At 46.7% G+C, this 14,075-nt stretch overlaps 1 protein-coding gene across 8 annotated transcripts in view; it reads right to left on the minus strand.

Moving 5' to 3' along the window:
* Positions 1–14,075, minus strand: part of LOC139574798 (proton-coupled amino acid transporter 1-like) — a 46,401-nt gene that overhangs the window by 16,217 nt on the left and 16,109 nt on the right. For 2 of the 8 annotated variants that reach the window (XM_071399684.1, XM_071399682.1), the window contains 7 exons: positions 13,741–13,831; positions 11,554–11,642; positions 10,442–10,531; positions 10,126–10,210; positions 7,307–7,525; positions 6,310–6,408; positions 5,983–6,149 (listed from right to left, as the gene is read on the minus strand). In XM_071399684.1, coding sequence (XP_071255785.1) covers positions 5,983–6,149; positions 6,310–6,408; positions 7,307–7,525; positions 10,126–10,210; positions 10,442–10,531; positions 11,554–11,642; positions 13,741–13,831 — 840 coding nt within the window. Of the gene's footprint in view, positions 1–5,982; positions 6,150–6,309; positions 6,409–7,306; positions 7,526–10,125; positions 10,211–10,441; positions 10,532–11,553; positions 11,643–12,240; positions 12,302–12,323; positions 12,379–12,404; positions 12,460–12,485; positions 12,506–12,646; positions 12,873–13,035; positions 13,097–13,740; positions 13,832–14,075 lie in introns of those variants that run through there. The other 6 variants (XM_071399688.1, XM_071399689.1, XM_071399690.1 and 3 more) reach the window with 6 other exon arrangements.

Below are 14,075 nucleotides of genomic sequence, written 5' to 3' on the forward strand. Positions count from 1 at the left end.
CAGCAAAGAGAGAGCGAGGATCCTATTTAGGGCCACAGCAGAGAGAGAGCGAGGATCCTATTTTAGGGCCACAGTAGAGAGGGCGAGGATCCTATTTAGGGCCACAGCAGAGAGAGAGCGAGGATCCTATTTAGGGCCACAGCAGAGAGAGAGCGAGGATCCTATTTAGGGCCACAGCAGAGAGAGAGCGAGGATCCTATTTAGGGCCACAGCAAAGAGAGAGCGAGGATCCTATTTAGGGCCACAGCAGAGAGAGAGCGAGGATCCTATTTAGGGCCACAGCAAAGAGAGAGCGAGGATCCTATTTAGGGCCACAGCAAAGAGAGAGCGAGGATCCTATTTAGGGCCACAGCAAAGAGAGAGCGGGGATCCTATTTAGGGCCACAGCAAAGAGAGAGCGGGGATCCTATTTAGGGCCACAGCAAAGAGAGCGCGAGGATCCTATTTAGGGCCACAGCAGAGAGAGAGCGAGGATCCTATTTAGGGCCACAGCAGAGAGAGAGCGAGGATCCTATTTAGGGCCACAGCAAAGAGAGAGCGGGGATCCTATTTAGGAACACAGTAGAGAGGGCGGGGATCCTATTTAGGGCCACAGCAAAGAGAGAGCGGGGATCCTATTTAGGGCCACAGCAAAGAGAGAGCGGGGATCCTATTTAGGGCCACAGCAAAGAGAGAGCGAGGATCCTATTTAGGGCCACAGCAAAGAGAGAGCGAGGATCCTATTTAGGGCCACAGCAAAGAGAGAGCGAGGATCCTATTTAGGGCCACAGCAGAGAGAGAGCGAGGATCCTATTTAGGGCCACAGCAAAGAGAGAGCGGGGATCCTATTTAGGGCCACAGCAAAGAGAGAGCGGGGATCCTATTTAGGGCCACAGTAAGAGAGAGCGAGGATCCTATTTAGGGCCACAGCAAAGAGAGAGCGGGGATCCTATTTAGGGCCACAGCAAAGAGAGAGCGGGGATCCTATTTAGGGCCACAGCAAAGAGAGAGCGAGGATCCTATTTAGGGCCACAGCAGAGAGAGAGCGAGGATCCTATTTAGGGCCACAGCAAAGAGAGAGCGAGGATCCTATTTAGGGCCACAGCAAAGAGAGAGCGAGGATCCTATTTAGGGCCACAGCAAAGAGAGAGCGAGGATCCTATTTAGGGCCACAGCAAAGAGAGAGCGAGGATCCTATTTAGGGCCACAGCAAAGAGAGAGCGAGGATCCTATTTAGGGCCACAGCAAAGAGAGAGCGAGGATCCTATTTAGGGCCACAGCAAAGAGAGAGCGAGGATCCTATTTAGGGCCACAGCAAAGAGAGAGCGAGGATCCTATTTAGGGCCACAGCAAAGAGAGAGCGAGGATCCTATTTAGGGCCACAGCAAAGAGGGAGCGAGGATCCTATTTAGGGCCACAGCAAAGAGAGAGCGAGGATCCTATTTAGGGCCACAGCAAAGAGAGAGCGAGGATCCTATTTAGGGCCACAGCAAAGAGAGAGCGAGGATCCTATTTAGGGCCACAGCAAAGAGAGAGCGGGGATCCTATTTAGGGCCACAGCAAAGAGAGAGCGAGGATCCTATTTAGGGCCACAGCAGAGAGAGCGAGGATCCTATTTAGGGCCACAGCAAAGAGAGAGCGAGGATCCTATTTAGGGCCACAGCAAAGAGAGAGCGAGGATCCTATTTAGGGCCACAGCAGAGAGAGAGCGAGGATCCTATTTAGGGCCACAGCAGAGAGAGAGCGAGGATCCTATTTAGGGCCACAGCAAAGAGAGAGCGAGGATCCTATTTAGGGCCACAGCAAAGAGAGAGCGGGGATCCTATTTAGGGCCACAGTAGAGAGGGCGGGGATCCTATTTAGGGCCACAGCAAAGAGAGAGCGGGGATCCTATTTAGGGCCACAGCAAAGAGAGAGCGGGGATCCTATTTAGGGCCACAGTAGAGAGAGCGAGGATCCTATTTAGGGCCACAGCAAAGAGAGAGCGGGGATCCTATTTAGGGCCACAGCAAAGAGAGAGCGAGGATCCTATTTAGGGCCACAGCAAAGAGAGAGCGAGGATCCTATTTAGGGCCACAGCAGAGAGAGAGCGAGGATCCTATTTAGGGCCACAGCAAAGAGAGAGCGAGGATCCTATTTAGGGCCACAGCAAAGAGAGAGCGAGGATCCTATTTAGGGCCACAGCAAAGAGAGAGCGAGGATCCTATTTAGGGCCACAGCAAAGAGAGAGCGAGGATCCTATTTAGGGCCACAGCAAAGAGAGAGCGAGGATCCTATTTAGGGCCACAGCAAAGAGAGAGCGAGGATCCTATTTAGGGCCACAGCAAAGAGAGAGCGAGGATCCTATTTAGGGCCACAGCAAAGAGAGAGCGAGGATCCTATTTAGGGCCACAGCAAAGAGAGAGCGAGGATCCTATTTAGGGCCACAGCAAAGAGAGAGCGAGGATCCTATTTAGGGCCACAGCAAAGAGAGAGCGAGGATCCTATTTAGGGCCACAGCAGAGAGAGCGAGGATCCTATTTAGGGCCACAGCAAAGAGAGAGCGAGGATCCTATTTAGGGCCACAGCAAAGAGAGAGCGAGGATCCTATTTAGGGCCACAGCAGAGAGAGAGCGAGGATCCTATTTAGGGCCACAGCAGAGAGAGAGCGAGGATCCTATTTAGGGCCACAGCAAAGAGAGAGCGAGGATCCTATTTAGGGCCACAGCAGAGAGAGAGCGAGGATCCTATTTAGGGCCACAGCAGAGAGAGAGCGAGGATCCTATTTAGGGCCACAGCAGAGAGAGAGCGAGGATCCTATTTAGGGCCACAGCAAAGAGAGAGCGAGGATCCTATTTAGGGCCACAGCAAAGAGAGAGCGAGGATCCTATTTAGGGCCACAGCAGAGAGAGAGCGAGGATCCTATTTAGGGCCACAGCAGAGAGAGAGCGAGGATCCTATTTAGGGCCACAGCAGAGAGAGAGCGAGGATCCTATTTAGGGCCACAGCAAAGAGAGAGCGAGGATCCTATTTAGGGCCACAGCAAAGAGAGAGCGAGGATCCTATTTAGGGCCACAGCAGAGAGAGAGCGAGGATCCTATTTAGGGCCACAGCAAAGAGAGAGCGAGGATCCTATTTAGGGCCACAGCAAAGAGAGAGCGAGGATCCTATCTTGGTCAAAAACAAATATGCGTTATTTTCTCTCCTAAATAAGACACCTTTCCTAAATCTGCGAGATAACACATTCTTCAGGAAATCTAAAAATGACCAAAACCTATCGATCAATACAATTATGACCAGTGGTACATAAAGATGCTTTGTGATTCTACACAGCACCATCTCTGTGATTCTTGTTGTGGTAATTTCCTGTATTACTCAATAAAGAGAGAGAGAGCCAACCACACACAAGTCAGAGTTAAATTATATATTCCATTTTTAATATATATACAAGCTTCACCAAAGCCCTTTAATGACTCTCAGATCAATTCAGTGTCTATAAATGAATTCTCTGAGAGTCCTTACAAAACAATTCTTAGTTTCATTTATAGCCAAGATACACCCCTCTCAACTTACAAAGAATCCTTTACCCGAAAGAGGAGTATCCTATCGCTAGACAGCATCAGCTATAAATCATCGTTCAGTTTGATCTCCTAAGACGAGGTTTCAATCTCATGCTTGATACTTCACTGTCTACCAAAACATTACCTCATCCAATGGCATATATCAGTTGTCATTTCTAGATACTCCCAAACCTGGACAAACTCAAAATCAGACAGTGAGCCGCTTAGGTCAAATACTAGGTCAAGATAAGGGCAACCTCAGAGGGGACATACAATGGTTCCAAACACGGCCAAACTCCTTCCCCCTATGAGAAAAGTAGGGAGTGACTGGCTTACAGACATTGTATGAGATAACTAACTGGTTCCCCATTAATAACTCCATCCCGTCACATGGTTTAGGAATAGTTACAGACACGTTCCCATAAGAAAACAATGTTCCATTCTGTCCTCCTCCCCTTCTGATATTCTACATAGCACCACATGGTTTTAACAGATACATTGACATATGAAGACAAGCCTGATCTCTCCCCTCTCTGGCCCCAAGTTACCAATCCCTAGCTCAGAAGATTCTAATGACAAGTATCTCACAAGCATATGATGAAAATAACATCTTATCTATCTATGTTACTTAGCTAAATCTGATTCTGCCACGACATTCTATACAGCACCATCTCTTCAGTACCTACAGTGGGGAGAACAAGTATTTGATACACTGCCGATTTTGCAGGTCTTCCTACTTACAAAGCATGTAGAGGTCTGTAATTTTTATCATAGGTACACTTCAACTGTGAGAGACGGAATCTAAAACAAAAATCCAGAAAATCACATTGTATGATTTTTAAGTAATTAATTAGCATTTTATTGCATGACATAAGTATTTGATAACCTACCAACCAGTAAGAATTCCAGCTCTCGCAGACCTGTTAGTTTTTCTTTAAGAAGCCCTCCTGTTCTCCACTCATTACCTGTATTAACTGCACCTGTTTGAACTCGTTACCTGTATAAAAGACACCTGTCCACACACTCAATCAAACAGACTCCAACCTCTCCACAATGGCCAAGACCAGAGAGCTGTGTAAGGACATCAGGGATAAAATTGTAGACCTGCACAAGGCTGGGATGGGCTACAGGACAATAGGCAAGCAGCTTGGTGAGAAGGCAACAACTGTTGGCGCAATTATTAGAAAATGGAAGAAGTTGAAGATGACGGTCAATCACCCTCGGTCTGGGGCTCCATGCAAGATCTCACCTCGTGGGGCATCAATGATCATGAGGAAGGTGAGGGATCAGCCCAGAACTACACGGCAGGACCTGGTCAATGACCTGAAGAGAGCTGGGAGCACAGTCTCAAAGAAAACCATTAGTAACACACTATGCCGTCATGGATTAAAATCCTGCAGCGCACGCAAGGTCCCCCTGCTCAAGCCAGCGCATGTCCAGGCCCGTCTGAAGTTTGCCAATGACCATCTGGATGATCCAAAGGAGGAATGGGAGAAGGTCATGTGGTCTGATGAGACAAAAATAGAGCTTTTTGGTCTAAACTCCACTCGCCGTGTTTGGAGGAAGAAGAAGGATGAGTACAACCCCAAAGCATGGAGGTGGAAACATCATTCTTTGGGGATGCTTTTCTGCAAAGGGGACAGGACGACTGCACCGTATTGAGGGGAGGATGGATGGGGCCATGTATCGCGAGATCTTGGCCAACAACCTCCTTCCCTCAGTAAGAGCATTGAAGATGGGTCGTGGCTGGGTCTTCCAGCATGACAACGACCCGAAACACACAGCCAAGGCAACTAAGGAGTGGCTCCGTAAGAAGCATCTCAAGGTCCTGGAGTGGCCTAGCCAGTCTCCAGACCTGAACCCAATAGAAAATCTTTGAAGGGAGCTGAAAGTCCGTATTGCCCAGCGACAGCCCCGAAACCTGAAGGATCTGGAGAAGGTCTGTATGGAGGAGTGGGCCAAATCCCTGCTGCAGTGTGTGCAAACCTGGTCAAGAACTACAGGAAACGTATGATCTCTGTAATTGCAAACAAAGGTTTCTGTACCAAATATTAAGTTCTGATCTTCTGATGTATCAAATACTTATGTCATGCAATAAAATGCAAATTAATTACTTAAAAATCATACAATGTGATTTTCTGGATTTTTTGTTGTAGATTCCGTCTCTCACAGTTGAAGTGTACCTATGATAAAAATTACAGACCTCTACATGCTTTGTAAGTAGGAAAACCTGCAAAATCGGCAGTGTCTCAAATACTTGTTCTCCCCACTGTATGTGATTCTATACAGCACCATCAATGTGATTCTATACAGCACCATTTGTGATTCCATACAGCACCATCTATGTGGTTCTATACAGCACCATCTCGTCAGTACCTATGTGGTTCTATACAGCACCATCTCGTCAGTACCTACGTGGTTCTATACAGCACCATCTCTTCAGGACATTGTAAGAAGAACTCACCAGCAGTTGGGTAAGTTAAGGGTGACACTTCCCCCTATGGCCTCTCCAAAGGTGATGTACCCTATGGTCCCCAAGCTGATATAGAGGAAGGTGACGATGCCCATTCCCAGATATAGAACCATATTGAAACTCTGAGGCTTCTGCATCTTGTTCTCCAGGGGCAGGACCTGGGACATGGAGGAACAACGTTAGGTAACACTTCACCTTAAGTTGCCATTATACAAATGAAACTACACAGTACTAACTGTAGTAATGTTGTAATAACATGTAATTACACAGTAATAATATTTATGCGGCATATGTTCAACATAAACAGTAATACGTTACCACTCCTATCCCCTCGAAAGCAAAGATGGCCGTTCCAAAGAAGAGAGGGTAGTCTTTGGCATGACCCACCATCGGCAGGCTGATATGATTTGGGATGTTCTGGAAGAGAGAAAAATAAATAAATAAATATAATTTTTTTTAAATCACAGAAAAAAGGTTCCAAACAGTCAGGCAATCAAATAAAAATCCATAGCAGTTCACATAATAGGGCTCTCGTCCAACACGAGCCGCCAGAACAACTTCAATGCGCCTTGGCGTAGATTCTACAAGTGTCTAGAACTCTGGATGGATGTGACACCATTATTTCACGCAAAATTCCATCATTTGGTGTTTTGTTGATACGGTGGAAACCCTGGCAAAGCACACAGCCCCACGGCAGAGGGCCCCCTACTGCTGTAGTTTTTTTTTGGGGGGGGGGGCTGTCGTGATAGTATGTGAACATGTCATAAGCTATCAATGTTTTTTTATATTATTTTTTATTATTAGAAATTAGCTATAAAACTGCAACATTGTGTCTTTCAGCCAGAACCACACCCGTGTGGAAGCACCTGCTTTCAATATACTTTGTATCCCTCATTGACGTGACCATGTGTGTTTGAAAGAGTATTTTCCAGTAAACAACAATTTGTTTGCCTTCATTAGACAACTTTTACAGAAATATTGGATCATTTAGTGATATTTATTCCCATAGTAATTCGTTATGGATCCATAACTAAATAAACATCCGCATTTTGAAAGATTATTATTATCATTATTTTATTAACGAAAGCATAAAGATGTTGATGAAGAAATACTCTGAGTTAGAAATGTAACACTTCAGAATACTTAAGCATCATGTCAGTCCCTCCGCCAGAAGCCAGTCCTGCAGTACCTACCGTGAAGCAGAAGCCAGTCCTGCAGTACCTACCATGAAGCAGAAGCCAGTCCTGCAGTCCCTACCATGAAGCAGAAGCCAGTCCTGCAGTACCTACCATGAAGCAGAAGATGCAGTACGTACCGTGAAGCAGAAGAAGTAGATGAGGACCAGACTAGCACACATGGCCAGGTTGGCTGCCAGAGAGAGGGGGGCCAGGTACTTCAGGTTGCGGGTGAACACCAGGAGTATAACAGCTGGCAGGAAACACAACATGTAGAGACGGGAGTCAAAGCTGGGGACGGTCACAGCCGTCTGGTTGTTGTAGCAGTTCATGGTTGTCCCGTTAGAAGCTTCCACCACCTTAAGGAAGAATGCCACAGAACAATGAAGTTAGGGTATCCTTTTCACACTATCGTGGCAACTTAAATTGTACTGTATCTAGTATGTTCTTCACATTTCCCTTCCCAGCAAAGTTCAAGCAACTGTGATGATAGAACCGAACAGACGACCGAACAGTATAGCTGAGTAACAGCACGAGGAGAAGATCACTCCAGGCAGTGATGATAACATCCACACTGCTGGTACCTATATAGGAGTGATAATAACATCCAAACTGCTGGTATCGTGTTCTCTCCACACAGTGATAATAACATCCACACTGCTGGTACTGCTGTTATTTTGTCCACTCCAGTGATGATAACAAGATTCCAGCAGTTCAGACGTTATCATCACTGGAGTGGACAAGATAACAGCAGTTTAGATGTTATCATCACTGGAGTGGACAAGATTCCAGCAGTTCAGACGTTATCATCACTGGAGTGGACAAGATAACAGCAGTTTAGATGTTATCATCACTGGAGTGGACAAGATTCCAGCAGTTTAGATGTTATCATCACTGGAGTGGACAAGATTCCAGCAGTTTAGATGTTATCATCACTGGAGTGGACAAGATAACAGCAGTTTAGATGTTATCATCACTGGAGTGGACAAGATAACAGCAGTTTAGATGTTATCATCACTGGAGTGGACAAGATAACAGCAGTTTAGATGTTATCATCACTGGAGTGGACAAGATTCCAGCAGTTTAGATGTTATCATCACTGGAGTGGACAAGATAACAGCAGTTTAGATGTTATCATCACTGGAGTGGACAAGATTCCAGCAGTTTAGATGTTATCATCACTGGAGTGGACAAGATTCCAGCAGTTTAGATGTTATCATCACTGGAGTGGACAAGATAACAGCAGTTTAGATGTTATCATCACTGGAGTGGACAAGATACCAGCAGTTTAGATGTTATCATCACTGGAGTGGACAAGATACCAGCAGTTTAGATGTTATCATCACTGGAGTGGACAAGATAACAGCAGTTTAGATGTTATCATCACTGGAGTGGACAAGATTCCAGCAGTTTAGATGTTATCATCACTGGAGTGGACAAGATACCAGCAGTTTAGATGTTATCATCACTGGAGTGGACAAGATAACAGCAGTTTAGATGTTATCATCACTGGAGTGGACAAGATACCAGCAGTTTAGATGTTATCATCACTGGAGTGGACAAGATAACAGCAGTTTAGATGTTATCATCACTGGAGTGGACAAGATAACAGCAGTTTAGATGTTATCATCACTGGAGTGGACAAGATACCAGCAGTTTAGATGTTATCATCACTGGAGTGGACAAGATAACAGCAGTTTAGATGTTATCATCACTGGAGTGGACAAGATTCCAGCAGTTTAGATGTTATCATCACTGGAGTGGACAAGATTCCAGCAGTTTAGATGTTATCATCACTGGAGTGGACAAGATACAGCAGAATGTTATCATCACTGGAGTGGACAAGATACCAGTAGTTTAGACGTTGTCATCACTGGAGTGAAGACGAAGATAGACAGTAGTCTAGATGTCATCATCACTGGAGTGGACATGTCCCCTACCTGTTTAGACGTTGTCATCACTGGAGTGGACAAGATAACAGCAGTTTAGACGTTATCGTCACTGGAGTGGCAATTCATGCAGTGTAGATGTCCACTCCAGTGATGATAACATCTAAACTGCTGGTACTGCTCAGGAAGAAGTAAACACTACCTTGTGGTGAGAAACAGTACTAGTCAAATATGAACATGACGCCATGTCCAATACCTGTTTGACGTTGTCACTGAGGAAGACGAAGTAGACAGTACTAGTCAACATGATGACATGTCCCCTACCTGTTTGACGTTGTCACTGAGGAAGACGAAGTAGACAGTACTAGTCAACATGATGACATGTCCCCTACCTGTTTGACGTTGTCACTGAGGAAGACGAAGTAGACAGTACTAGTCAACATGATGACATGTCCCCTACCTGTTTGACGTTGTCACTGAGGAAGACGAAGTAGACAGTACTAGTCAACATGATGACATGTCCCCTACCTGTTTGACGTTGTCACTGAGGAAGACGAAGTAGACAGTACTAGTCAACATGATGACATGTCCCCTACCTGTTTGACGTTGTCACTGAGGAAGACGAAGTAGACAGTACTAGTCAACATGATGACATGTCCCCTACCTGTTTGATGTTGTCACTGAGGAAGACGAAGTAGACAGTACTAGTCAACATGATGACATGTCCCCTACCTGTTTGATGTTGTCACTGAGGAAGACGAAGTAGACAGTACTAGTCAACATGATGACATGTCCCCTACCTGTTTGATGTTGTCACAGGAAGACGAAGTAGACAGTACTAGTCAACATGATGACATGTCCCCTACCTGTTTGATGTTGTCACTGAGGAAGACGAAGTAGACAGTACTAGTCAACATGATGACATGTCCCCTACCTGTTTGACGTTGTCACTGAGGAAGACGAAGTAGACAGTACTAGTCAACATGATGACATGTCCCCTACCTGTTTGACGTTGTCACTGAGGAAGACGAAGTAGACAGTACTAGTTAACATGATGACATGTCCCCTACCTGTTTGATGTTGTCACTGAGGAAGACGAAGTAGACACAGCAGAAACCCAGCTGGGTGGTGATCAGAAACACGTTAACTATCCGCCTGAAGGAAAAGAGGGACAAGGACCCAAATCAACCTCTGTTCTACGCATTAGAGGGGACTGAAAACACAAGATATGAAACCAAACACTGAGGAGTTGAGAACTCTTATTGAATAAGGTCAAATCACAAGTCATAATATATAAGAATAAAGTGACTTGTTATTAAAGAATACATTTCATGATTCATCACCTTCCTGTAGACACATGCTACTGTAGACACGTTCTATATTTACCTCCCCCATATTGAGTACCTTCTCAGCCACGAGACATTCTCCATACCATACTGCACAGCATCACCATAGTCCAGAAAGGGCTTGTTCAACCTAGAACAGAGGGACAATCACTCCGGGTAAGAGTGCTGGTCTAGGATCAGGTCTACCCTGTCCATGGAATCTGATCTAGGATCAGGTCTACCCTGTCCATGGAATCTGATCTAGGATCAGGTCTACCCTGTCCATGGAATCTGATCTAGGATCAGGTCTACCCTGTCCATGGAATCTGATCTAGGATCAGGTCTACCCTGTCCATGGAATCTGATCTAGGATCAGGTCTACCCTGTCCATGGAATCTGATCTAGGATCAGGTCTACCCTGTCCATGTAACCTTAATCATTATGGTCTAAAAGGCTAAACTGAATAATGGCCCCAGAATTCAACGACCACCTCGTCAACAAACAAACAAAATGACCACACACGGTGTTGACCCCGATGTTCACTAAACGTGACAGTATTACTTCAGCTGGCCTGGTACCTGGTCACTAGTGTGAGGAATCTGACAGCGGTACAGGACAAAGGTTAATAATATGTTTAATCGTCTAACAGAGGACAGGGTTGTGAACGATGGATGTAGACTATCCTACAGAGATGAAATGTAGGGTGCATTTACATCGTGCTCTTTAGGTTTGGTTCGCTTGTATTACAAAATACAATGGTTTTCACTTCTCCTACAAAGGAAACTAACCGTACCAGATCAACAACATACCTTACAGTCTGAACACACCCATAAGGGTGTTACTAGAACACAGTGGACTGATGACTGGCTTGGTTTGTTTCATTAAAACATCCTGCTTTATCCAATACTAGGCTTGATGGCATCGCGGTGACTTTGACTTTGGCTAATCTATGAACTGAACACATTTCACCAGTCCAGTTTCCAGGACAACGTGAGAGATTTCCTCATAGACGTCAAACTCAAAAAAGGAAGTGCAGAATGTGAAAGTACTGTACTTCTCTTCTTGTTGCTTGACTCAAAACTAGTTGCACAACAGTATCCACAACAATAGGAACTGTTTATGGAGCAACTGGGGAGCGCTGCAGACAAAAGGACTGGGAAAGGCTCCACTTACTTTACACTGAGGTGGTGGGAACACATTACAAGCAGGTTCATACAGTGGACTGCTATTATCCCCATGGCAAACAGACTCAGAGGTCCTAACTGGAAAGGAAGAGAGAAGAAAAGTGTCATTAGGTGTTGTCCCGTTGGGATTGTGTCATCAGATGTTGTCCCGTTGGGATCGTGTCATTAGGTGTCGTCCCGTTGGGATCGTGTCATTAGGTGTCGTCCCGTTGGGATCGTGTCATCAGGTGTCGTCCCGTTGGGATCGTGTCATCAGGTGTCGTCCCGTTGGGATCGTGTCATCAGGTGTCGTCCCGTTGGGATCGTGTCATCAGGTGTCGTCCCGTTGGGATCGTGTCATTAGGTGTCGAACCATTGGTATTGTGTCATTAGGTGTCGAACCATTGGGATTGTGTCATTCCTTCACACTGCACTGGCAGAATAAATGTATTAGCCATGGACATCTACTAAGGAGGCAGGCAGGGTGACTGTTCTAAGCCGGAGTCTGGTAGAACGGGCAGGGTGACTGTTCTAAGCCCGAGTCTGGTAGAACAGACTAAGCCTGAGTATTTGGTTATTCAGGAATAATTGTATTACTTAATTGCTAACTGTTTGCTTAATAAAAGGCCTGCGTTCCTGACAGCCAGAGGTAGGCCTAGCAGCTCTGTACCAATGTTTCCCTTCTAACCCTAACCCTTAACACAAGGCCTGCGTTCCTGACAGCCAGAGGTAGGCCTAGCAGCCCTGTACCGATGTTTCCCTTCTAACCCTAACCCTTACCACAAGGCCTGCGTTCCTGACAGCCAGAGGTAGGCCTAGCAGCCCTGTACCGATGTTTCCCCTTCTAACCCTAACCCTTACCACAAGGCCTGCGTTCCTGACAGCCAGAGGTAGGCCTAACAGCCCTGTACCGATGTTTCCCCTTCTAACCCTAACCCTTACCACAAGGCCTGCGTTCCTGACAGCCAGAGGTAGGCCTAGCAGCCCTGTACCGATGTTCCCCTTCTAACCCTAACCCTTACCACAAGGCCTGCGTTCCTGACAGCCAGAGGTAGGCCTAGCAGCCCTGTACCGATGTTTCCCCTTCTAACCCTAACCCTTACCACAAGGCCTGCGTTCCTGACAGCCAGAGGTAGGCCTAACAGCCCTGTACCGATGTTCCCCTTCTAACCCTAACCACAAGGCCTGCGTTCCTGACAGCCAGAGGTAGGCCTAACAGCCCTGTACCGATGTTTCCCCTTCTAACCCTAACCCTTACCACAAGGCCTGCGTTCCTGACAGCCAGAGGTAGGCCTAACAGCCCTGTACCGATGTTCCCCTTCTAACCCTAACCCTTACCACAAGGCCTGCGTTCCTGACAGCCAGAGGTAGGCCTAGCAGCCCTGTACCGATGTTTCCCTTCTAACCCTAACCCTAACCACAAGGCCTGCGTTCCTGACAGCCAGAGGTAGGCCTATCAGCCCTGTACCGATGTTCCCCTTCTAACCCTAACCACAAGGCCTGCGTTCCTGACAGCCAGAGGTAGTCCTAACAGCCCTGTACCGATGTTCCCCTTCTAACCCTAACCACAAGGCCTGCGTTCCTGACAGCCAGAGGTAGGCCTATCAGCCCTGTACCGATGTTCCCCTTCTAACCCTTACCACAAGGCCTGCGTTCCTGACAGCCAGAGGTAGGCCTAGCAGCCCTGTACCGATGTTCCCCTTCTAACCCTAACCCTTACCACAAGGCCTGCGTTCCTGACAGCCAGAGGTAGGCCTAACAGCCCTGTACCGATGTTTACCTTCTAACCCTAACCACAAGGCCTGCGTTCCTGACAGCCAGAGGTAGTCCTAACAGCCCTGTACCGATGTTTCCCCTTCTAACCCTAACCCTTACCACAAGGCCTGCGTTCCTGACAGCCAGAGGTAGTCCTAACAGCCCTGTACCGATGTTCCCCTTCTAACCCTAACCCTTACCACAAGGCCTGCGTTCCTGACAGCCAGAGGTAGGCCTATCAGCCCTGTACCGATGTTTCCCCTTCTAACCCTAACCCTTACCACAAGGCCTGCATTCCTGACAGCCAGAGGTAGTCCTAGCAGCCCTGTACCGATGTTCCCCTTCTAACCCTAACCCTTACCACAAGGCCTGCGTTCCTGACAGCCAGAGGTAGTCCTAACAGCCCTGTACCGATGTTTCCCCTTCTAACCCTAACCCTTACCACAAGGCCTGCGTTCCTGACAGCCAGAGGTAGGCCTAGCAGCCCTGTACCGATGTTCCCCTTCAGGAGGTGGATCAGGGTCTGTAAAAACCTACAACATGACAAACAAAACATGATCAGTGTCAAATCACATCATTCAACACAATACTGGAATCAAACAATTATGAATGCAGGCTCTCTCATACGCTCTCATATAAAATCAGCTCTTTGTGGGGCCTGAGGAAGGTCTCAGGATGGAAACTGTGCTGCTAGGGACTTACTCTGGATATATAGAGTTGCACTCTTTGACTTTGTACGACCAAGAGCTGGAATTAAAAAAAAAAAATCTATGCATG

Source organism: Salvelinus alpinus, chromosome 4, assembly GCF_045679555.1.
Source record: "Salvelinus alpinus chromosome 4, SLU_Salpinus.1, whole genome shotgun sequence".
Taxonomy (NCBI): Eukaryota; Metazoa; Chordata; class Actinopteri; order Salmoniformes; family Salmonidae; genus Salvelinus; species Salvelinus alpinus.